At 43.7% G+C, this 26,963-nt stretch overlaps 1 protein-coding gene across 3 annotated transcripts in view; it reads right to left on the bottom strand.

The window, feature by feature from the left end:
* Positions 1-26,963, bottom strand: part of SIPA1 (signal-induced proliferation-associated 1) — a 478,265-nt gene that overhangs the window by 151,829 nt on the left and 299,473 nt on the right. For all 3 annotated transcript variants that reach the window (XM_073605152.1, XM_073605151.1, XM_073605154.1), the window contains 3 exons: positions 25,306-25,480; positions 23,673-23,776; positions 17,966-18,763 (listed from right to left, as the gene is read on the bottom strand). In XM_073605152.1, the coding sequence (XP_073461253.1) occupies positions 17,966-18,763; positions 23,673-23,776; positions 25,306-25,480 (1,077 nt within the window). The remainder of the gene's footprint in view (positions 1-17,965; positions 18,764-23,672; positions 23,777-25,305; positions 25,481-26,963) is intronic.

The following is a 26,963-nucleotide window of genomic DNA, read 5'->3' on the forward strand; positions in this document are numbered from 1 at the left end:
GAGAAGATCTGATCTGAGAGGGAGAGGTATCGGATCTTGATAGCTGAGCTGCAGAAGAAGGGGAAACCAAGGCCTGTTCGACCAGAATGGAATCACAGCTACTACTTCCACCTTCTCTGAAAGTAGCCTTTGTGTATAAAATGTGTATATGCCTTGCAGGACCTACACTGGTTCATCAGGGAGTCTACTCCAAGGGCCTAGGGGCATTGGCCCTTCCAGTAAAACTTCTCCCATTTGAAATTGCATGGGAAGGCAAACAGATCCACTTTTGGTGCTCACTCCCAGCGTGAGAATCCACTAGAGAACGTCTACATGAAGGGACCACCCGTTGTTGTTCAATGGAAAGTGGGACAAAAAACTGCCTGGGAGTTCTGAACCCCCGGAACTTACACTGCAGAAATATTGGACAGGTTCTTCTGAGCCCATGTCAAGATTGGCTCCACTTCTTGAAGAAGGCTCAAGCTGCAAGCCCCTCCCTGCCTCCTTATGTAAGAGACTGCTGTGGTGTTGTCCAGCCTCAGAAGCACCGAGGTCCCCCTTACTAAGTGACTGAAGGCCAGCAAAGCGCAGAGGGCTGCACAAAGCTTCAAGATGTTTGATACAACTCCCCAAGAGGGGAAGCTCCACTAGCCCTGGGAAACCTCTAAGAGGCAATGTGCCCCCCAGCCCTTGCAGCTGGCATCGACCCTAATCGTTACTCAGCTGATTGGAATGATTGACTGACAGTTGAGTAGGTTCTTCCTCAATAGTTACCAAGGGAGGTTCCTCTTCATTGATGGAGATGTGGATGCGTTGATATTTGTCTCCCGATCTCCAGTGTCGCAGAAACCCCTATTAAAAGGGATGCATTCTTTATGAGGCCCATTTGACCATCGGGGCTGTGGAGACCATGGTGCCGATGATCATCAGGCACTGGGATGCTCTGAGATGAGTGGCTGACAGTGCTAAGGAAATCTTGCTCTGGATTATGGGAATGTTCTCCACCAGAAGGGAGATAGTACTTTGGGCCGTGTCAAACTGGGCCCCAAGATAAATCAGAGACTGTGTGGGACTCAGGTGGCTTTTCTCTTAATTCACCAGCCAGCCAAAATCCTGAAGAATCTCAAGAACTTGGTCTCTGTGTTCCACTAGATGCCCCAAGTCTTGGGACAGCAGAAGTAGGTCATCCAGATAGTGGTGCAGTCGTATGCCCTTCTTCCTGATCAAAGCCACCACAGCCAGCAAGACTTTGGAGAAAACATGAGGTGATGTTGAGAGCCCAAATGTAAACTGAAGGTTTCGATGACCCACTGCAAACCGGAGGAAATTCTGAAAAGAAACCACCACCGACACGTGGAAGTAGGCATCCTTTAACCACTTCAATACCGGCGTATAGTCATATGACGTCCACAGATGGGATCTCCCATCCTGGGTGGACGTCATATGACGTCCTGGGATTCCCGGCCGTCTAGGGGGCGCGCGCCGCCGGGAGCGCGCGCGCACGCCAGCCTTGTTCCTCGGGACCCGGTGCGTGTGCCCGGCGCCCGCGATGTCCGCCGGGCACCCGCGATTGCCCGTTAACTGGGCCGGCATGTGGATCTGTGTGTGTAAACACACAGATCCACAGCCTGTCAGCTCTGAGGAGAGCAATCTGTGTTCCCAGAACGGAGGAACACTGATCGGTCTCCTCCCCTAGTGCGTCCCCTCCCCCTTCAGTTAGAATTATTCCCTAGGAAACATACTTAACCCCTCCCCGCCCCCTAGTGGTTAACCCCTTCACTGCCTGTCACATTTACACAGTAATCAATGCAATTTTATAGCATTGATCGCTGTATAAATGTGATTGGTCCCAAAAATGTGTCAAAAGTGTCCGATGTGTCCGCCATAATGTCGCAGTCACCAAAAAAAATCGCGATCGCCGCTAAAAAAATAAAAAAATATATTTTTTTTAAAAATGCCATAAATCTATCCCGTATTTTGTAGACGCTATAACTTTTGCGCAAACCAATCAATATACGCTTATTGCGTTTTTTTTTACCAAAAATATGTAGAAGAATACTGATCGGCCAAAACTGCGGAAAAAATGTGTTTTTAAAAAAAAAAATAGGGATATTTATTATAGCAAAAAGTAAAAAAATATTGTGTTTTTTTCAAAATTGTCGCTCTTCTTTTGTTCATAGCGCAAAAAATAAAAACCGCAGAGGCGATCAAATACCACCAAAAAAAAGCTCTATTTGTGATGAAAAAAGGACGTCAATTTTTTTTGGGTACAACGTCGCACGACCGCGCAATTGACGTTTAAAATGCGACAGCGCTGAAAACGAAAAATTGGCCTGGGAAGGAAGGGGGTGAAATTGCCCTGTATTGAACCAGTTAAATCTATCTATTGAGATGAGCCAGTCAACTGGGGGGACTGCTTGTTGGATGAAGAACAGCGTCTCCATCTTGAATTTTTCCTTTGCAATGAACTTGTTGAGATGTGTGAGGTCGATGACTGGTCTCCAGGACCCCGACTTTTTCTTGACCAGGAATAGGGGTGAGTACATGCCTTGAAATCTCTTGGGTAGTGAAAATGGTATAACTGTCCCCTGTTCTAAAAGGGATTTGACAAAGGACAGGAGAACTTGTCTTTTTTCGCTGGAAGTTCTGTGGGAACGCCCAGGGAAACCCTTGAAAGTCCATGCATGCCCCAGAGAACCCATCCTGATGGTCCAAGCATCTGAGATCGAGGCTGCCCAGACATGCCGAAAGCGGAAAAGACGTGCCCCCACTTGGCCTATCTGGGTGGGCCCAAACTCAAAAGGGCTTATAGGCTTCCCGGCCCTTGAAGATGCTCTAGCTGGCTTCTGAAATGACTATTGGCCTCTTCTCCAGTTTTTCCTAAGTTCTTGGCTGAGTCTATAGGAACATGCTTCCCTTGAGCAATCTGAAGACTGTCTCCATGCTTGGGGTTTCCTCTGATTCAGCAAGCAACGATCCTGGGGCAAGAACCCCGACTTCCCCCCTGTGGCCCATGCTTTGGCACTGACGAGCTTATTCCCAAAGAAAAAGCCACCCTCAAAGGGTATCCTGCACCAGGCCTGCTTGGAGGCGGTATCTGCCAAGCAGGCCTGGTGCAGGATTTGACATTACTGCAAAACCCAACAATGGTTTGCAGGCTGATCCAGCTGTGACGTAGATTCTCTTTAAATCTGAATCAATCCGTCTCTCCAGACTGTCTTTGAATGAGATGGCATCTTCCAGAGGCAGGGTGATGTGCTTGGCCAACCTCATGAGGGCTGCATTCACCAGGGGAGCTGATTCAAGGTGATGGACCTCCTCAGCTTTAAATGGATAGAGCTTTGCTAACCTGTCTTGCTGGGATGATTTCCTCTCTGCTTTGGTCCACTCGTCTGTAACAACATCCTTAAGCTTTGGTAACAGCGGGAAGTTGCAATGCTCCTTTTTAAGGTGTCTGAAATACTTCCTCTGTTTTGAGGGGGACTGCACTTCCCATTTCAAAGCCTCTTTCACTGCTCGCACCAGAGGGGTGACCAATGAGAAATCAAACCCGGAGTAACTGTCATCATCACCCGAATCTTCACTGTCTGCAGACCCAAATAAAGGGTGACTAAGCTGGGAGGGTTCTACATCCCTGTGGCTGACTCTAGGCAGGGAACTTGCCGACCCGCTGGCCACATCCTGAGTCTGACCAGCATTCCAATCCTTTAGGGATTTTTGGACCACTCGCTTGACCAGAGACACCATCTGTTGATCATGACCCTTACTCTCACCCAAAACCTGGGCCCAGCACGGCTCGCACATCGTCTTTTCCACTGGGGCCTGAAGTCTTCTGGGCTGGCGGAGAGCATGGTGCCTGGAGAAAGATCCTGAACTTCTTCTGTGGCATCTAGAGCGTGAAGAAGACCTGTGGTGCCTTTATCTAGAGGGGGATCTGTGCCTATGCAACCTAGGTAAATCCCTTTCCTCCCTGGATGAAATCTGGTGGTCGGACCTGGAAAGGCTGAAAGATAGACAAGGAAGGGAATAATTTCTACCCGCCAGAAGTCCAACAGCGGGATATGGAAAGCCAAAAAATGTTACCTGCTGTGCACAGGCTGACCACTGGGAGGCAGGGATGCATCCTTGGCTCACGCAGGGTAGCAGAAGAAGGAGCCTGTATCCAATGGAACAGAGAAAAGTTTCCAGCACACACTGGCATGTGGGGGTGGAGCGGGGAGGCAAAGATAAAGCCTAACCATTCACCTATTCTGACTGGGGCATACACTTTGGGACACCAAGACTGACAGGAATCCCAACCATACCTAGGGACCTGTCAGCTTTTAAAATCCCTGCTGAGATGCATTTGCCCCCCCGCCTGCCACGCATGCGCCAAAACCCAGACGTGAAACTGCTACCGGCCACACAGCACATGCGTGAACCATGTCACCGGCGCTGTGGAGAGTGGTGGAATGGGACGCAGAAGTGTTCCAGCTGCCATGAGATGCCGGAGGACACTAGAGCCAGGGAAGGAAAGTAAAAGCATAAAAACAAAAGGCCATTAAAACTAGCAGAAAGGAGCATATAGGAGAGCATAAGGGGGAGATCAACTCATGGCACCTGGATCCCACAGGCAGGAACAGCGAAGCATATTATCATACTGGGCACACTTAAGAGGTCACCTGCTGTTACCAGGGCATTCAACCTGGCGCAACTGCTCACCATTGGCAGAGCTTCCGCTATTACAGGTGTCAATCTTCTGTGCATGTTTGCCATTCACCACCCTGCTATTAGCTTGGCACTCTGTGATTACTGGAGTTAGCCCGGAAACTTCTGGACACCACAGGATGCTCTTCATATCCACATGGATGTCCCGCATGAGACCCGTCGCTACATCTTCCAAAAGTTAGGAAACTTCATACTGACTGGTATTATGAGTCAGAAGGACAAAAAAGGAATGCAGCCTCTGGCTCAGCCTGAAAATTGATGGGAGTGGGGTCCTATGCGGTAGAAGCGAGGGCAGAGCTACCCAAATGTATGCTGCCATGTGAGTCTGTCAGGAAATAACAGTTGGCTTTATATAATTTGTTTTACTGCAACTGTCTATCCATGAGGATGTTAATAGTATTATATAATGCTTGGGTCAACATTACAAGGAAATTCACATATCTGTATATGAAATACTACCATTACTACTAAATAGCAAAAAAGACATAAATCATCATCCTCTAGTATCCTTTTAAAGCACACAATATTTGTGTGTGGGTTCAAATGATGGAGGTTAAAAAAAAAAAAACAGTAATGTTTGTACTGCTGTGCTGACATGGCAATATTACCGGGGCCTGGAAATTAATACAGCATATCAGTTGCAGAGAATGTTACTGTTTTATTTTACAATATATGTTCTAATTAGCTAATGTCCCATCACCGTAATACTCTTGCAAATCAAAATTATATTCCAAAAATATATTATTGTATTACTAAATATATTATTGTATTACTATACTATACCATTATATACTTCTTTCTGACAAATACTTATGACATCATGCACAGTCCTCTCTCTGGCCAGGACGGAAGAGGGCCAATGAGAGCTGCAGGGCTGCAGAGCTGGAGGTGTGCCTCTGTGTGTCTGTGTAAATCCAGGAAGTGAACAGACAACAGCTTCAGCTGCCCACAGTTAAAATCGTTGCAGCCAGACTCAGTGGAGGGAGATCTCTGCAGCATGTTTGGCAAGTACAGAATCGCAGTATACATAAAATAATATGCAAAGTGGTTGGAGGGAAGCTTCAGAATGGCAAAGATGTTTTTTTAAAAATTATGTGAGCAGACTGCAGTTCCTCTTTAATGAAATATAAAGATTTAACATAAGAAGTACACTGCACATAGACATATGATGCGCTGCAATTTTAACCTTGATATGGAACAATAATCTTTTATCCATTAAGGCAGGGGTCTCCAAAGTACGGCCCGTGGGCCACATCCGTCCCACTAGGACGTTTTGTCCGACCCGCAGCTGCAGTCATCAGACTCACTACGGCGACGGACTCTGCTTGAGTTGCGTGCTTGCTCTGCCTTCTGACAGGCATTGAGGGGGTGTGCAGTGCAAGTCCCGCGACTCGAGAAAGCCAACAAAGCCTATGTTATTTCAGTGCAGATCTGCTGCACCTCCCAGCTTCACCCCCCACAGTTAGATTCAGTGTAATATTTTGCTGTAACAGCGTTTCTGTGTAAAAGTGGGGCGGGACCCGAGAAGTGCAGTAGGTCTGCTCTAATGCCAGCCCTTCAGAGAAGCAACAAGGAGGTAATGATCTACGGAGGAAATAGCAGTGATGGGGAAAGGAATGTCCTGGGGACACAAGTATAGAGGGGGGACAAAACTGTGTGTGTGGGGCTGTGAAGGAGGACTCAAATGTAGGGGGGCTCTGATGGGGGACACAAGTGTTGGGGGGGACTATGATGGGGGACACAAGTGTTGGGGGCTCTGATAGAGACACAAGTGTGAAGGGAGGCTCTGAAGGGGACACAAGTGTTAAGGGGGAGCTCTGATGGGGACACAAGTGTGGGGGGCTCTGATGAGGACACAAGTGTGGAGGGGGGCTCTGACAGGAGACACAAGTGTGGAGGGGGCTCTGATGGGAGACACAAGTGTGGAGGGGGGCTCTGATGGGGACACAAGTGTGGAGGGGGGCTCTGATGGGGACACAAGTGTAGAAGAGGGGCTCTGATGGGGAACACAAGTGTGGAGGGCGCTCTGATGGGGAACACAAGTGTGGAGGGGGGCTCTGTTGGGGGACACAAGTGTGGAGGGGGGCTCTGTTGGGGGACACAAGTGTGGAGGGGGGCTCTGTTGGGGGACACAAGTGTGGAGGGGGGCTTTGATGGGGGACACAAGTGTGGAGGGGCTCTGATGGGGACACAAGTGTGGGGGCTCTGATGGGGACACAAGTGTGGAGGAGGGGCTCATATGGGGGACACAAGTGTGGAGGGGGGCTCCGATGGGGGACACAAGTGTGGAGGGGGGACTTTGATGGGGGACACAAGTGTGGAGGGGGCTCTGATGGGGCACAAGTGTGGAGGGGGGCTCTGATGTGGGATACAGGTGTGGGGGGGGGGCTCTGAAGGGCACACAAGTGTGGAGGGGGGCTCTGATGGGGACACAAGTGTGGAGGGGAGGTCTCCGATGGGGACACAAGTGTGGAGGGGACTCTGATGGAGACACAAGTGTGGAGGGGGGCTCTGATGGGGACACAAGTGTGGAGGGGAGGACTCTGATAGGGACCCACATGTGGGGGGCGCTGATTGGGACATGGGCAGGAGGAGTTTTAATGGATGTGGGGAGGTGGCTCTGAGCGGACACAAGTGTGTGGCAGGAGTTCTGATGGGGACATAAATGTGAGGGGGGTGGCTGTGATGGGAATAGAATTGTGCAAGGCGGGTGCTAATGGGGACACAAGCGTGTACAGAGAGTCTTATGAGGATACAATTGTGTGTGGAGATTCTGCTGGGGACACAAATGGGCAGGGAGGCTCTGACAGGAACACAGATGTAAGGCCTCATGCACACTTAAGGTTTAGCCTGGTGCCGGAGGCTCTGGCATTTAGGTGCGGGCGGAGGATACAGGTGCACCATCCAGCCCTGCTGATGGCAGCCTTTTTTGAATTTCCTCTATTCCATGGCTGAGGATTCATTTAGAAATTTTTTTGGCCCTCGAATATCTGTAAAATATACAGTGTAGCCCTCAAAGTAAAAAGTTTGGAGACCCCTGCATTAAGGTACTGACATTTGGCAACTATATTATATATTCATTGGTGTACATCCTTCTCCTTACCTCATAGTTGCCAACATTGCAAAAAAAAAATTCGGGACACTTTGTTTGCATATAGGCGGAGCCTTGCTATAATTAGGGGGTGTGGCATCCTTTTGTAGGCAGGGCATACCGTAACAGAAAAATGTGGCGCGCTTTGCGCGCCGCGCCGAAAGGTGGGCGTGGTTTGAGCGGAATCGTGGGCTTCAGACCTCAAGATTCTCCCATTTAGAAGAGTGTAGCTGTCATGTTTCAGAGAAGCAGGATCTCCCAAATCTATGGATAGTGTAGGACCCACTAATCATGGGGTACTTTGTCGCAGTAAGTGGGCTTAGCACCATATAGCAATATGGTGTGACCAAATCCCCATATTTTTGAAAATGTTTTTTTGAGAATGTGTGTGAGAATGTTTTTTGCATGTGTGCGCTGTAAATTTTTCTTCTTAAATGGGCGTGACTCGGAAGGGGTGTGGTATGAGATGAATGAGTGATGGAGGGAGAAAGAAAGAAAGAAAGAATCAGGCATTGCCAGCAGAGTCCTCCCTTACATCAGGCATTGCCAGCTGACTCCTCCCTTACATCAGACATTGCCAGCAGAGTCCCACCCTACATCAGGCATTTCCAGCTGACTCCTCCCTTACATCAGACATTGCCAGCGGAGTCCCACCCTACATCAGGCATTTCCAGCTGACTCCTCCCTTACATCAGACATTGCCAGCGGAGTCCCCCCTTACATTAGGCATTGCCAGCGGAGTCCCCCCTTACATCAGGCATTGCCAGCGGAGTCCCCCCTTACATCAGGCATTGCCAGCGGAGTCCCTCCTTACATCAGGCATTGCCAGCAGAGTCCTCCCTTACATCAGACATTGCCAGCGGAGTCCCCCCTACATCAGGCATTTCCAGCTGACTCCTCCCTTACATCAGGCATTGCCAGCAGAGTCCCCCCTTACATCAGAGATTGCCAGCAGAGTCCTGTCCTTACACCAGGCATCCTCCAATGGAGCCCCCCCTTTCCTTACATCAGGCATTCCCAGCAGTGGAGACTCTCTCCAACGCCATTACTAAACAGAATAGGACAAAATAGCCGGGTGGCTCCCAACAGCAATTGAGCTGCGGCGCCGCCCACCCCCGCCCCTTCCCACATCAAGTCACAGACAGACGGCAGCGGGGCAGGAGGTGGGTGGTGCCACAGCTCAAATTCTATGGGAGCCACCCCGCCATTACTAAACAGTAATTGTTTTGGTATGTGGAGACTTAGTCTCCATCAGCCACGGACCTCTAGCGGCGGCGGAGAAAAAAAAAAAAAATCGGTAAAATAAGAATTTCCCGGGACATTTCCAGGGAATGGCTAAATCCGGGAAAAGGGTCTAAATCCCGGGAATGTCCCGGGAAATTCGTGACAGTTGGTAAGTATGCTTATCTGGAAAACAACATGCTTACATTAGGATCTTTCAGCCCATCCTGATTATGCAAATATTGGCCAAAAGGTCAATTGTGGAAACTCACAAACACAATTTGCCATTAACATTTCTGAATGTGTGTCACAGGCAAGGTAAATATAGCATTAAAAAAAATATAAGTATGGCAGTATGCTATATTGAAAATTGTCAGGACCATGTTGTCCTTTCTGTGCAGAAGTCTCAGGTAGCACAGCCCAGTGATTCACTGATAAGTAATTTTAAGTAAATTCACTGGTAAGTCTATTAGTCATCTGAAAGCCATTACATAATTTTAATAACCAATCGGCTGAAATATTTAATCATACAACCTTGTTCTCTGTACATTCACCCATTATTTTTTTATATTTAAAATATGCTCTGATGTTACACTTTTTTAGTACATAACAAACATTTGTTTTTCAGCAATATTCTTACAGCATAATGACTATTCCTGTACTTCAACAGTCTTACTTCCTGAGTTATGTATTTCCTGTTTCAGTTAAATATACTTCCTGCATTCTTAAACCAAGCATCCTGAGCAGTAAACAATTATTTAGAGCTGTAACAGGTAAAATACCCATACTGTTGCTGAACGGTTTTTGATTTCTTAGAAATTCTGCATGTATCTGTGACGTAGGGTACGTAAGAAATGTAAAATATGGGCATAATGGTGATATATGGAATGCATTACTGTAAGCCACATTCAAAGGCATCAAGCATGCAAAGGGGTTGATTGATTACTAAAGTAGCATTAACTGTCCACTTAGTAAAGTGAACTTTGTATAGTTTACTTTGTAAAGTAAATGTTCACTTTGCAAAGGCAGTGTTAGTACATAAGGGCAATCTCACTTTGAATACTCAATCACATGCAAGGAAAAATAAGTAATGGATTTTTGCTGGCACACGACTGGGCATTCAATGCAAATGCTTCTTCACGAACATTCACTTTGCAAAAGAAACATTTATACTTTCCAAAGTAAGCATTCATTTTGGTAGTTGAAAAGCCTGTATTTCTTTGGTAAATCAACTGTCTCTTGATCAGATATTTTTCGGTTAGCTGCACTGCTCTTATCTTACCCCTAATGCAGCGTACACACGAGCGGACTTGCCAATGGGCTAAACTCCGTCGGCATTTCCGACTGAAAGATTTAGAACATGTTCTATATCTGAGTCCGTCAGATATGCCGACAGAAAAAGTCCGATGGGCATACACACGGTCGGAATGTCCGACCAAAAGCTCCCATCTGACTTTTTCTGTCTGGAAGTCCGGCCGTGTGTACGCGGCAAAACTCTTTTGTTCACATTGTGAGATATTAGTACTGATGCAAATGAACTATATTTTTTACAGCCGCACCTGCCCAGTAGTATTTACATTTTGCAGGGTTCCAGCTACTTGTTTTGTGACAAGTTGGCTACACATTGCTGGGGCCATCAAAACTGAAGCTTTTAATATTTTTGTCCAAAGCTTGTTTAACTAACTTGAAGGTTATGTGCAGTAGCCTTGTAAGAAGTTACACCACTCATGTGCCTGAGGTATGTAAAGATTGGCATATATCAGTGTTTCTCAATTGGTGGTCTGCAGTCTGAGATATTAGGTTAAGTGGTGAGAAGTGGAATTGTCTTTTTGGTGCCAGATGTTAGGGCACTTGCTTATCGCTATTGCTGGAGGAACCCATCTTGAATAATACATGTCTATGATATGAGACTCCAGACACAATTTGAATGCCCTCTACACACGATCGGACATTGATTGGACATTCAGACAACAAAATCCATGGATTTTTTCCGACGGTTGTTAGCTCAAACTTGTCTTGCATACACACGGTCGCACAAAGTTGTCGGAAAATCCAATCGTTCTGAACGCAGTGACGTAAAACACGTACGTCGGGACTATAAACGGGGCAGTAGCCAATAGCTTTCGTCTCTTAACTTATTCTGAGCATGCGTGGCACTTTGTGCGTCGGATTTGTGTACACACGATCAGAATTTAACTGATCGGATTTTGTTGTCGGAAAATTTTTTAGCCTGCTCTCAAACTTTGTGTGTCAGAAATTCCGACAGAAAAAGTCCGATGGAGCCCACACACGATCGGAATTTCCGACAACACAATCCGATCGTACTTTTTCCTTCGGAAAATCTGACTGTATGTACAGGGCATAACAATCTCTTTGTGAAACTTGGACAAAAAGAGTGTGGGAACAGAAGGGCCAATAATATCACATGTGGGAAATGTAAAGGTCCAAGAAGGAAAGTTTGTCCCATATACAGGTGAAAGCATATAGATATAGAAAGCAAACAAACCAGGAACAACACTAAAAGCAATAAAAAGCAACATGCAGAAAAAGTAGAGAAATGGAAGGAAAGAATACTTCAGCGAAAAGCAGTTTTAAAAGGATAAGATAAAAGGATAAGCAGTTTCCATTAAAATAGCACGCTAGTTGTGTTCGGTAGTATATTATTAGGTGATAATTGTATGTCTAAAATTTTTAGTGGGCTGAACCAAAAGACTGTTGAAGTACTAAAAATGTGTGAAATGACTTCCGGTTCCGGCGCCACATGAGGAGGAGGTAAGCAGAGCGAGCTCCCGCTGCACACCTCTCTAAAAACAGCTTTTAAAGCCGCTAACCACCTCGGTCACACCCCCCCATCTCCAGTACCGGACGTGACCCACATGGATCGGTTTGTGGAGTGCTTCCACAACCGATCCTCCTCAGATGCTATGCAGCCTCCAGCTGAAACAGCGGTGGCCGCAGATAAGATGGCGCCCGCTCCCAGCCCCATAGAGACGCTGCAGAATCACACAGGCACAACGGGCGATCAAACATCCCCTGCAGGCATAGCCCAGGCGGTAGTGGCCCTTCTGACACCCACTCTGTCAGCCACAATAGATGCAGCAGTGCAGAAGGCGATGGAGCAGTTTTACATAGAGCTCCAGGGTCAGGCAGAGTGCATATGGTACACAGAGGAGTGGATTTCCTCACTGGAGGATGACACCACCGCCCATGCTGCTGTGCTTGCAAGCCTCACACACTCCAATAGAGAACTCTGGGATAAATTAGAAGATTTAGAGAATAGTTCGAGAAGAAATAATCTCAGGATTATCGGACTACCAGAATCATTCTCTAACGTGCAACTCATGTACCAAAACTATCCCTGAACAGCTGGGTCTTCGCATGCCATGCATCATTGAGCGTGCTCACCGCATAGGCCAACACACTGAACACCGTGCTAAACCCAGAGCAGTCATTGTCAGATACCTCAATTACGCTGACAAGAGCGCCATCTTGCAGAAATTCTGCAGCAAGCGAACCCTTTCTATTGATGGCGCAGACCTGCTACTATTCGCAGATTACTCCGTGGAGGTGATGAAACGCGCAAAGCATTCTCATCCATCTGCTCAACTTTATTCAACAATGAGGTCAAGTTCACCTTGGCTTACCCAGCTATTCTCCATGTCATATCTCCTACGGGAGCACGTCATACTTTTTCATCCCCAGCTGAAGCGAAACACTACATCAATCACCCTACAGACATGGATACGACACACCATAACTCTGCGGACAACTCTCCCTCAAGAGGCATCAAGGATTCCCGAACCCCACATCAGAACCAAACCAGTCCTCAAAAGCCGCCATACAAGTGCAGTCGCTCCACTAAACTAACTCACCGCTCAGAAGCTCGCTGAAACAGGCAAGATGGCTTCCGAATTCCTGAGCTTAACTGGGAGCTGGTAATTTAATCTCCTACTTCTTTGACATTTTTCTTTGATTTGTTATGAATAACACAACTTATATTTTATTTGTTGTAATTATACGCTGACTTAGCTGCACTTAGTTTATTTATCTCACTGTGTGGCCGTATCAATCCCAGATGCTCCTTTGTTCTTTCGCGGGTTTGAACACATCACCTTGACCAATCGCCCGTAGTCGGGCTGCTAATGCCCACCATCAACGGGTCTCCCCCCCATCCCTCCTCTCCCTTTCCATTCCTCCCCCACCTATGGGAGCTGCCTTGATTACTCCCACACACTCCCCCCCGAGGCTTCAGTTCCACCCCAAGAGAGGAATGAGCGATAAGCGGGAGCTCTGCATGGGTGTAGGACCCCATGTGGAAAGAGGTGAAGTCAGTATTGCATATTAGGTGGCGTTTACACCTGGCTTTGGTGTTTTTGATCTGTTTTTTTCTATTATGTTTTATTGAGTTTTTTACCTGTTTACCTTCGTAAGTTCTCAGATATATGTGTACCACTCACCTCGCTAGTGAATGGTCTGTCATTGGCTTAGCTGTCATATTAGCATCTGCTCAAATCCGTATACAATGGAAATGGCTCTCCATACTGACAGGGATCACCTAAAAATCATTTCCTGGAACGTTAAGGGGCTTCGCTCTCCCAACAAGCGTATGCAAATCCTTAGGCATCTAAAATGTCTCCGTGCTGATATAGTCCTCCTCCAGGAGATCCATCTCTCCGCTGATGACTTACCACGTTTGCGTAAGCTATGGGTTGGAGATGTATATGGCTCCCCTGCGGTAGGCTGTAAAGCCAGGGTGGCTATTCTGCTACATAAAAATCTGAGGCACATGATTCACGGTATCCGGGTTTACTCGACTGGCCGCAAACTAACACTGCGTCTTTCCTTAGCATCTAAAGACATAGCTATTACCAACATCTATGCCCCTAACTCTCCTGATAGTGGTTTCTTTCAAGACATGGTGACTTAGATATTGGCCGCCCCTGAGGTTCTCCACCTGGTCGGAGGAGACTTCAACTCTGTCATGCATCCACCAGAAGACCGTACAGGCCGTAAGTCCAAACTAGCATGAAACCCAGACTCTCTGACTAAAGACACGACGCCGCTTACTCGGGCCATTTCATCAATCAATTTTATAGACTTTTAGGACCTAACCCACCTGACTGACCGTGATTTTACTTTTTTTCACCCCCCCACAATTATTTTTCACGAATAGATAATTTTTTTGCATCCCAAGCCTTGCTGTCAACAATCTGTGATCCAGAGATCGGCGATGCATTGATCTCAGACCACAGTCCCGTTATTATACACTTAACCAATAGAAAACCGTCATCGCCCTCATTTACTTGGCGATCCCCCTCCTACCTAGCTGAAAAAGAGGATTTTAGGCACATGCTCCGTGTCTCTTGGGAGGATTATACCGCCACTAATGGTGCAAACCTCACTGACCCAAACCTTTTTTGGGAGGCTGCTAAAGCCTTCCATAGAGGTAAGATTATCTCATACACAGCACAATTTAAAAAACACTCACGACAGCAATATATGCAGGCTAGTGAGAAGCTACGATCTGCACATTTTACTCTAACACATGCTCGCACCTTGGATAATAATAAAGCCTGGCAACTTGCCAAACAAAACTTTGATCTATGGGCTGAACAACAAGAAGCAGCTAAAACTTCATACTTCTCGCTTCGTATGCACAGATATGGTAACAAGGCGGGCAAACTTCTGTCCCGACTGTGCACAGGCTTTAAATGACCTACTTATATCTCCGCTCTAAAAAAGACTGCTGGCTCTTTTGTTACCTCTCCTACAGAAATGAGTAAACTACTTACTGATTATTATACATCCCTCTACTCTGAGGACCCGATTGATCAAGCTATGGTGGAGACTATGCTATCCAAGGTGCGACTGCCCCAACTTACTATTGCGCACTTAGAGACCCTTAACACTCCCATTACAGTAGAAGATGTCCAATTGACGGTTAAATCTCTAGCCTCCTCGAAGGCCCCAGGCCCTGACGGCTACACTGCCAAGTTCTACAAACTGACTAGTGATTTCATCCCCGACACTTTGAAACATGTATTTTCCGCCATGTGGGAAGGGGGCCCGTACCTTCCCACTGGAACCCAAGCACACATTAAACTAATATACAAAAAAGGAAAAGACCCACTACACCCAGGCTCATACAGGCTAATCTTGCTGATAAACGTGGACATTCTTTCTAAAATAGTCGCCTCCCGTCTAGCTACCCTACTCCCCTCTTTGCTTCATCCAGCTCAATCGGGCTTTGTCTCAGGACGATCAGCAACCTTGAACATCAAAGTCTTGATGGCGCTGGAGTATGCCAAATTACACCCGGAGCAGGACACTGCTATTATATCACTTGACGCTGAAAAGGCTTTCGATAATATTAGTTTTACATGGTTATTTAGGGTAATGACGGCATTCGGCTTTTTGGGTCCGATTACACGTTTTTTGCACCAAATGTATGCATCCCCTACGGCTCGCTTAGTGACTCCGGATTTTATCTCCGACACCATACCTCTTACTAAGGGAACTAGGCAGGGCTGTCCCCTCTCCCCCTTACTCTTCAACATAGCAATTGAACCATTGTCCAGAATCCTTAATTCACCTGCGGGTATTAGCGGTATCACCATAGGCGACCAAACTGTTCATTCCGTGCTATTTGCAGATGATATTCTGCTCTTTTCATTGAACCCCTTGTCAGATTCTGATACATTACGCGACCTTTCGACTCAGCTCTGGATTTAAGATTAATTTTGACAAGAGTGACGTTCTAGCACTAAATTCCCGATTATCTACTAAATGGCGATTATCCTCCCCATTTACTCTAGCCACCCGCTATATTACATACTTGGGGATACACATAGGTCGAGAACCGTCTTCCTTATACACTCTCAATTACCCACCCTTAATAATAAAAATTGTGTTGTAAGCTTGGGTGACACTCCCCCTCTTGCTCTTTGGGAGATGTCATCTATTTAAAATGGTGTCCTTTGCACGGTTACTCTATCCGATGCAGACTATTCCTCTTTTACTGAAACACTCAGATGTACAGAAGATACACAGGGCTGTTAATGCCTTCTTATTTGCTAAAAAAACCTGCGTATAGCTCTCCAAAAGCTCTGTCTCCCTAAGTCCGAGGGCGGGGCAGGGTTGCCCAATCTATGTTTTTATAATATCTCTTGCTTACTTAGACAGGGTCTAGATTGGCTGTCGGGAAAATCTCGGTACTCAAATCATATGCTTGAGGGAGCCTTGGTGTCCCCATACACCCTTTCAGCCGTTCTCCACTCCACTCTAAAAGCATCTTAAATCGAATGTCCTCATTAGGGACATGGTGATTGCCTGGAGGGAGGTGTGGAGGTTGCTGGGGCTACCCTCAAGGATGTCTAACCATTTAACCATTCAGGGAAACCCTATGTTTCTTCCCTCCACTATCTACTCAGCTTTTAACCTCTGGGGCACACGAGGTCTCACTACTATTACTCCCTTGTACGGTGATAAACCGGGACAATTCAAGACATACCAGGATCTCTCACGAGAATACTCACTACCACCATCTCATGCTTTTCACCATCATCAGCTACTCAGCTATTTGGGAACTTGTCACGGTCCTCACATAGATCCCCTTCAAAAATCCTACTTGGATGTTGTGCTCCAGAATTATGACTATTCCATTGCCAGTCTCTACTCCCAACTTATTACTCACCAAGCGGATAAATATCACCTCACCCCATTCCAGAAGTGGTCCTCAATATTCAACGACACTGAACTGCCAGACAAGATCCTTCAAACTAATCGCCACGTCCACAAACTCATTGTGTCGGAAACATGGCGGGAAACTCACTTCAGAATCATCCACAGGGCATACTACCCCTTCTGCACCAGCATTTCGGAACCTACCCAAGCTCAATGCCCTTGGTGCTCTCTCCCCCTCCCTACATTGCTACACCACCTATGGGAATGCTCTGCAATTCTCCACGTTTTGGGACTCAGAGCTCAAATATATATTTAAGGTGAACAACACACAACTAATTAAAGATCCGCTCTTATGCCTATTTGGATGTGATCCACCAGCCTCCCCATCGACGCTGACCAGATCACCAACTCTCACACAGTGGACTCATATATGTCTATTGGCGGCCCGCAGAACGATCATGTTCCACTGGATCAAATCATCTCCACTCTCCTTGCAAGCCATAAAGCAAACCATACGGTCGGTGTTTCATATTGAGAGACTAGATACCATAATATTGAACTGCCGCTCTATTACCCGTTTCTTTGTCAGATGGAGAAAATATACTGAACATACGTTCACTACCGAAGAGTTATCCTCCATCATCTATCCATTCCGGTAAACTGACTGGTACCTGAAATGCGATCTCACCAACACCTTGGGAAAGCTCAAAATAAAGGAGATGCCCAATTCTTCTAACCCCCACTCGTTCAGGTCCCCCCACGGAATGCCAGTTTTACAGAACTATTCATTCTCCACAGGCCCCTAGTCCAGGAAGAAAACCTCTAGCCATTAACGTTACGTGTTTTTGTTTGTAGGTATGAACTATTTATGACAGTCTTCGCTACAGTATAAGTTAGGAAGCTTCCACTCCTCCAGGACACATGACGCACAATTTGATAAGCTGCCAATGTATCTTCCATGACTGAACCAGTTCACTGTTACTTTATATACAGGTAATTATACCCATGTATTCTTATCCCCCACCCTCTCCCCCTCCCCTCCTACCCATTAACCCCCCCCCACATTACTCATCCTTTACAGTGAAATGCTACTTTTTTTTGGAATTATTCAATTGTATACTCTTTTTTGTCAATTGATTTATACTCTGTATCGTAATAACCCAATAAAAATTTTACATAAAAAAAAAAAATGTGTGAAATGAGGCAACCATGACCTAGATAAAGGAAAAACACAAGCAGTAGAACCACTTCTGGTTATTGTCTTCTCCATCACAATTATCTCACCTGCAGCCTCTTGACAATGTGGTTTACTTCTTCTTCTGCCTCACTCTCACTGTTAGCTAATGGGCAAAGAGACAGTCTTCCAGCCCGTCCATAGTAAAGGTCCAGTCCCCCCTTGTTGCAGTATGTCCATCCAAGTACGTCACGACATGAGCAGTGGAAGCATACCGTTCCTTCGCGCTCCTTTTTTGGATCTACTAAAACTACCATCTCAGAGGATATTCCTAGCATATAGGTACCTTCAGGAATACACACGCTCATTGCTTTAACTGTCCACACAAGAACACCAGAACTGTGAAATTCTGGAGGAACACTGTATGCCCAGCGAGACCCTTTTCCACTTTTATCTCCAGGGCCCGTGCTACCAGCTCTGTCCCTTTTCTTAGAAAGGCCCAAGATGGCTAGTTTGGAGGAGCATGAATCCAAGGTAGTTGTGGTGACATGATCACGAGCCAAGTCCCTTAAGTACTCTTCTCTTGTTCGTGTGGCCATAGCCAAAAACTTACCACCACGCTCAGCTGCATTTTCACCATTTATGGCTTTGGAGAGAAGAAAATCTCTAAGTTCAGGTGACTGGCGGAAAAAAGTTGGAGGCAAAGGAGGTCCAAAGGGTGGTGTGTCGGCCGTACGAGTCACAGCAACACTGTAAATGGTGTGAGCAGTACATGGACTGTGAACTCTCACAACAATAAATACATGCTGAAAATGGGAGCGTATGGTCTGTGGAGTAAAGGGGAGGGCACCTGGTTCTTGGAAAACAATTGTCACAATGTCATTACCAATATGCCTTTTCCGAAGAAGCTGAGAAATCAGAAAAAAACATCATTATAGAATCAACAATATCTACTAGATTACCATGCAAAATGCAACATTATAAAAATAATTTAGGACTTTAAGGTGGCATTAAACAATAATACTAAGGCTGGCCATAGAAGGAGCGATTTTCTTTCCTGCAGGAAAGAAATCGCTTGATTCTCCCATAAACACAGTCTGTGTTGCCTGCACATGCTCCCAAAACTCTCCCGTTCCTCCTTACTTCTGTTGCTTTGGAAGGAGCAATGCATGTTATTTGTAGTAACATGCACTGCTCTATCAATACTAAAAATTCCATACCGCATAGTGCCCTCTGATCTTACTGTGCATGCACCAAATTCTCAATTACTGTCAGTAAGGCTGAGGGGAGGAAAAATGTGATGCACATGCAGGCACTAAGTGCATTTGTATGCATTTGTATGTAGGTTTGTAGTTATGATATGAGAGGGTGGCTACGTTCCCACATACAGTGGGACCATGGAAAACAAACGTAGTTACCCTCTAGCAAGAAGTTGAAACAGTGCATCAAAGCAATGGGAATTTGAGAATTTGGAGAAGGCTAGGAATTAGGAATACAACACTGCATATATTTTTTTTAAATTGACAGTTAATTAGTTTCTTTAAGTATATAAACAAATAAATTTGAAATTTACATTTTAATTGTGTTGTTTATTATTCTACACATTTAAAAGACAAGTCTAGTCATGGACTTACAGTAACTTACTAGTATGCTTACACAGCTTTCCTTTTGTTTAAACCTTAGTCGGATTTTTCATTGACGAAATCACACTTATTTTAACTGACTAAAATACGACTAAAACTAGACCAATTCAGATGACTAAAATACAACTAAAACTAAAATGGCATTGTAGTCAAAGACTATGACTAAAACTAAATTGAAATTCGATGTCAAAATTAACACTGCACTACCACATAAGAATAAGTAGGGGAAATCTACTAAGCTGCTGAAAGAAAAAAAAAAATAAGAAAAAGGCTTCAAACATTAATATCATAAATAATAACATGTTATTAGATTATTACTCCAGGCGTATATAATAAGTTTGGCAATTCTAGAGAAATGCCTAAATAATGCATTACAATTTAACTAAATTAGGTTTTAGTCGACTAAAATACTGTACGACTAAAACTAAAAAATTTAGATGACTAAAATAAGACTAAAACTAAAATGGCAATTTAATCAAAAGACTATGACTAAAACTAAATCCAAATTTGATGTCAAAATTAACACTCGGGAGATTTCCCCAATGGGACACAGAGGGAAAAAAATTTGACTTGGATTTTTATCATTCTCTACTCTACCCAATTAAAAAAAAAAAAAAAAAACCTTTGTTTTAGTTATACTTTAAAATAGGTCTTTTGTTTTGTAATCTCCCTTTGTAAAAGCAGATTAAAACATGCATTTCAGGCCTACAGTAATTGAATTTTTTATAGACCCTTTATTATAATATTGAATTTTTCCTAGCATTTATATATCTGTATATCTTGTGGGCTAAATTTGATTTTGTATCTTTACTTCCCCCATACACAAAAATGTTTTCTGGGTAAAGTATTAGATTTCTGCATCTCACATAATTATTTCTGGTATCAAGGGTATTTTTGTTGGCGTGGCTATGGGTGCAATGTTTGCGCCAAGCCTCGCCAACTTATTTATGGCAGAGTTGGAAGACAGACATGTATTTTAATACTTATAGACCCCAGCTGTTTTTCTATCGGAGATTTATAGATGATCTACTATTTATATGGAGGGGGTCTGAAGACTCTGTCCACAAATTTTTATCTTATTTAAACTGTAATGATGACAATATTAAATTAGAATACCAGGTTAGTACTACAAGCATATATTATTTGGATGTCACTATCGAAAGACGTGGTCTTGAATTGATGACTAAGGCTTACTTTAAGCCCACAGACAGGAATAGTTACCTGTCAGTTAATAGCAGACATAACCCTGTATGGATTAAAAACATACCTAAAGGTCAAATAATGCAGGTTACAACGCAATTGTAGTAGACAGGAGGACAATTATATTCAAGCTAATCATTTGAAAGCCAATTTCATGGAAAATGGGTATGATGCAAAGGTTCTAGATAGCACTATACATGAGGTGGGGGTGTTACCTAGGGAGTTGTGTCTTAAAAATAAGGAAGCCACAACAAAATATGAACATCAACAATAGGGGTTTATCTCTAATTTCCACTACCAGTATAGGGAAGTGGAAGAGATCTACAAGCGACATTGACATATTTTATGCATAGATAGAGATTTGGGACCGGTATTACCTACTTGTCCCAAATTCATCTATACAAAAGCACCCAATGTTGGTGACCGTGTGGTCAAGAAAATTCTTGACGCACCAGACCAACAAAAAAAAAATTTGACAAAAATGATAAAATCATGCAGGTAGAACATGTATTTCGCTCAGGACAGTAAAAACTAGTAATAGGGGCCACACCACCTTCTCAAATAGGGAAGGTAGGGTGTTTAATATTGATGAATTTTTAACATGTAATACATCTCATGTGGTATATTTATTATGGTTTCCATGTGGTCTGTATTTTGTGGGGAGGACAAAAAGACTCCTCAAGATATGCATAGCAGAACATGTGGCCAACATAAAAAAGGGTTTTATAAAACATAGTGTGTCCCTTCATTTTAGGGATAAACATAATAGGGACCCCACACTATTACAGTTTTGTGGGATAGATTGCGTATATCCAGAGTGGAGAGATTCTAACAGGGTGAGAGATTTGTCTGAGAAACTAAATGGATTTTTTAAATGAATAGTGTGCCACCCAAAAGGTTAAATATTGAGTTAGATCTCAACTGTTTTATAAATAATTTTTAATTCTAATATATTGTGGTATAAATATGTATTAGTACTGTATAGGGAAGGAATATGTGAACTATAGGAATGACTGTATAATCTATGATCTTTTCTTTTATTTGTGTTTATACGTTTTGCATTGCTATAGAGCCACATTGTTATTGAGAGGCAAGTCTGTCAAATGATTGGTCTGTTGTACAATATTAGTATATAGTTTTCAATTTTTGTTTGCTCTAATTACATCATTAGTGTCCTGCGGGGACACTGCGGGGACGCCTGCGTGACATCCAGTCATTTGCATATGAGGGCATATATTAGAATGGTTGCTGTGTCATAGAGCCAATCCCAGGTCGAAGTGGGAATGTCGGGACGTGGCTGTACGGCAACCGGAAGTGACGTCACACGTAGCATGGGAAGTGACGTCTGGTTTGGAGATCAACACTGGTGGGATGAGACATGGAGCTGTTGCCCTGGGCCCGTTGTGGCCATGATATGTTTGATTCTCTAAGCGCAATGCGAGTTTTAATTTGATTACATGTGAGTGCAATTACCTGTGGATCTGTTTTATGGTTTTAATAAATTGTATCAGACGTTACATGCACTATTGGAGTGTTCTTTTTATCCAATATATGGGAGTTTTCCATTGACCCATGATTGTGGAGGAGTCGTTGGAATTGTCCACAACCCTGAGGGGTAAAATGCCTAATTGCCAAATATGAGAGTATGAGGAAATTATTTCTGGTGAGTGTACATCGTATGGGGGTCGGTGACACGAATGACATGCGTGACACGTGGTGTGGAGTGGATATCTTTTATCTGTGTTCCTGTATGGACTCACTGTTATGCTATTCCAATTGTGGACTTATTTATATTGGACTCTAATTATGACATTTGCACCTTTTCCATCACTGGGTGTTTTTTAGTGCATCAAATAGGTGCCAGCGCCACTATTTACCTCTACTGTCTAGATTGTGGTAGATTTGCTAATTTTTATTCCACATTTATTTAAAGTGGCAGATTAAGTAGATGCTTATGTAGTTTTGGTGCAGTGGTAGGATCAATTAAGTAGTGGGGGTAATTTTAGATCCTGTTGAGTATATCTTTACTTATGGATCTGCTACATTTAGGTATTAAAATGTTTTCTTTTATGCCTTATAACGAACACTTTCCTATGCAACCATAATGATTAATTTAAATATTACAAGTATGAGGCTCAATGCTTCTCTGAATTGTTTAAAGTTTTCTGTAACGCAAAATATTTGTAGTCTCCGTTTTTTTAATCCATCATGGCTTCATGCATGGGGCTGCAAGAGGGCCGTACAGCATACACTGGACATAATTCTCTGCACGGAAGTCACATATGCAGCATACAGTCCACTGCTAGCAGCCTGTCAAAATCAATGACAGGCTGAAATATGCAGCTGCTGTATGAAGATATACATGCAAGTGGTACTTAGGTACAGTTATGTGCATATTACTGTATACAGCAACTGCATATTTCAGTCTGTCGTTGATCTTGACAGGCTACTGGCAGCAGGCTGTACAACCTGAATGTACTCTGGATGGCCCTCTTACTTCCCCCCTTGTGCATGAAGCCTAATGAATATGAACTTGAATATTGCCATGTGTGGATGCATCATCAGCTAAACCCGGCACACAAAAAGGTCCACATTTTAAATACAGAACATTGTTATATGCTACATCTAAACAAAAGAGTGAAATCTCTTTATTCTTTACCAACCCAATAGTCTGCAGATGAAGGACTGGTGTAAAAACACAGACTCTAGTATCTTATATTATGTATAATAACTTTCTAAGGTCTGTTTAGCACCTCAATAAAACTCCAAAAAAGGAATTAAAATATGCATGTGTTTTAGGGTATGTACAAAAAAAGTACAATAAAATGTTTCCAACAACATAAAGACAGAAACATGAATGTGATATAAATTATGGATTACTGTCCACATAATGTGATTTGATAATCAGTTATAACATGAAAAGTAAGCAATCGCCTGAGAAATTTGTTGATGATGCTTATTTTTCTTTGGTTACCTGTTGACTATTGCTTGCAGTAAATGGAAGCATTGTTGATACATGAAACATGATCTCATAATCTTGATAACGAGTATAGAGAGAGTGAGTACCCGTGCTGTCAGCTGTGAACAAGTACAATGAAAGTGCTAGAAGTTATAAAATATTTGTATTTTTAACATTGACATTAGGAATTCTATGTATACAGTATATTAGTGTGTTCCTATAACATTGGTTAAATACTATACAAATTTTACAATCATTCAAACAAATTGGCAAAGTCCTGAAATAAATAATCAAAGTTTAACAAAACCTGGCAGCTTGCTTGAAAATTTATGTCATATAATGCCGCGTACACACGACCGGACTTTACGGCATACTTGGTCCTGCGGACCGGAGTCCGTCTGACAATTCGATCGTGTGTGGGCTCCAGCTGACTTTTTTTCCACAAAAGTTCGACGGACCTAGAAATGAAACATGTTTCAAATCTTTTCGACGGACTCGAGTCCGGTTGAAAAGTCAGCTTGTCTGTATGCTAGTCCGACGGACAAAAACCGACGCTAGGGCAGCTATTGGCTACTGGCTATGAGCTTCCTTGTTTTAGTCCGGTCGTACGTCATCACGTATGAATCCGTCGGACTTTGGTTGATCGTGTGTAGGCAAGTCCGTTCATTCGTAAAGTCCGTCGTAAAGTCCGTCAAAGTCCGCAGGACAAAGTCTGCCGTAAAGTCCGCTCGTATGTATGCGGCATTATTCATACAGAATAGAAGTCTTCACAAGGAGAATCACAATTGTGCAAATAGATTTCTGGGCTGTTTGGATACATAATCCATTAGCTGATGTTTTCAAGCAACATTCACACAAGATTCACGCATTTTCCTAATCCAATCATATGTTAGAAATGGGTAAATCTTATGTCAAAGTTGTGTGATTATTGCATGAAAACATTGATATATAGACCCCTTTGGAGTTTTGCTAAGTTAAAGTGATCCTGTTGCTACACTAAAGTTTGCTGGGGATTGAATATCTGTAAAAGGAGGAAGGGAATGGTTAACTCTTCTGATGCCTATGTTGGTGAATACTGTTCCAAACCTAAGAAATCACCCTCTAAATGCTGCAGGGGAACTGACACTTTTGGAAGTGTCGATCTCCTGGGTCAGCCACAGCCCTTGGTAAAGTAGCAGGGTAGAGGTCACAATGAAAATTCCATAAGAGCTGCAATGGAACTACCATAGGAGATCAACTCTACCTGCATTGTTAAACCTAGTGGACTTCAGGGAGGACAGTATATCAGGATCAGTGCAGTTTTCAATAGAGCTGTCCGTAGGAAAGGTAGGTATTCACTCTCTTCTTTACAGGTGTGCATTAGTATAGTACCAGAGCCAATTTCATTGTTTATTAATATTCATTGTACTGAATGGGTAAAGGCCAAGTCTTGTAGTGCTCCCATAGGGTTTAGAAAGAGTGCTTCAACTATCAGAAATGCTTCTTATGGCATGCAGGGATTTTCCAGAAGTGAGTGTATAATACCTGTTCTTCTGGGAAAAGAGGGGATTGCAGTAGGCATCAAAAGCCTTAAATTGGAAGACTGGCAAATGTTTTTCTTCTGTAAACATGTGCCTGAGACCAGCTTCAGAAAAAAAAAATCACTTACTTTTATTGTCCAGCTGTGCACGATATTTGTCAAACCCCTTCAGTCTGATTTCATCCCCTAGAAGGCTCAAAAACTCCTTAAAAGCTGGTCCAGCTGTCTCATTGTTATACATTTCTTCTTCAGTAGCTTGTCCACTCTTGCAGTACAAAACTCCAATTTTTCTTTGAAAACTAAGCTGAAAGTTAAAAGTGAAAAATTTAAATTCTGCAAAAAGTTGTTTGAACCTTAAGACATATTCAAGTTTATAAATGTTCCTATTTATAAGTTTTCATAACAAACCAACATACAACTAATATACGTGGCAAGTATATGGATGTAATAAAGATCAGCTGACACAAGCAGAGATCCCTCTCCTCTTCCACTGCACACAGCTTTTGTATTGCCGACTCAGTCTAGGAGCAGGGGAGACAGTGGGATTCCAGGAGAAGCAAGAGCTGAAGGACACCTACACCTCCAAGAGCCTGGATCCACTGTGGCAGGACGTATCCTCACCGTTCCTAATAGGAGCTCATTTGTGATTTTGTTACATCTGTCTATCCTACTTGGGTTTCTGGTAAGCAGGATCTCCCTAAGGTTTGCTGCTGCCTTTATCTGGTGTTTTCCATGTATGGTGATCAGTCTCTGGCTAGATTTACTCCGCTCACAATGTTTTCTCATCTGGTAAGCAGTTTGCACATGTGATTTGCTGCACCTAGAGGGATTTATATCTTTTTCTGGTGACTATTACAGGCTTATTTTTCCTTCTATATCTGGTAAGCAGATCTGGGTGTCATTCATGTTTTTTATCTTATTCATTTTGGTATCTATATTTTGCATGTTTGCCCGACACTCTTATAATCACCCCCAGTTGTTGTCACTTACACTGGATTTCTTATGATCACATATGATTTTTTTGGGATAAGATTGAGTGTTGCACATTTTTAGTTTTTGAAATGTTTTACGTATCAGTATTACGCTATGTTTGTTTCATATATTTGTTGCTAACCTCTGTGGACTGAATACGCGAGACGAGTGAGTTTATCCTGCCTCACCGGGATCGATCATCTCAAGGCCCAGGCTGGGCTTAAGCCACTTGCCCCGATTTGGCTTACTTCTGGTAAGCACATTACCTCACGAAGTGTTCCAGATTTATGCCTTTTCATCACATATTTATTTTGGATGAATTCCACGTCACTCATTTATGATAAGACTTATTTTCATTTTTGATTCATACAAGGGACCATTAATTGCACATGGGACTACACTTCACAATATTGGTTTTCATTATGTTGTTCGTTTATAGCGCGGTTTCTCTGTTATAAATTTTGTTTTGGTGTGCCTTACTTGTAACCGCAGCTTGTTATATAATTTTTTTTTCCAAGCGCAGTTTTTCCTTTTAATTAATATACGTGGGTTACCCCAATGAAAAGCAGGGTTCTACCCTTTATAGTGGACAATTTGGAAAGGAGCTACATGATTGGATAAGGTATTGAAGTGTATATAGACTATTGGGGTGCCTCCTGAGGTTTGATGGCATTAAGAGTCTCTGGTCCTGGTCCTGGAGCAAAGAAACCACCACCCAGCCCAAGGGCACTAACTAATTGACTACAGCAGCTCCTCCCACACTGGTGCACACATGTAGCATTGCAGTAATACTTAAACATTACTAAATAAATATG

This window comes from Aquarana catesbeiana, linkage group LG11, assembly GCF_042186555.1.
Source record: "Aquarana catesbeiana isolate 2022-GZ linkage group LG11, ASM4218655v1, whole genome shotgun sequence".
Taxonomy (NCBI): Eukaryota; Metazoa; Chordata; class Amphibia; order Anura; family Ranidae; genus Aquarana; species Aquarana catesbeiana.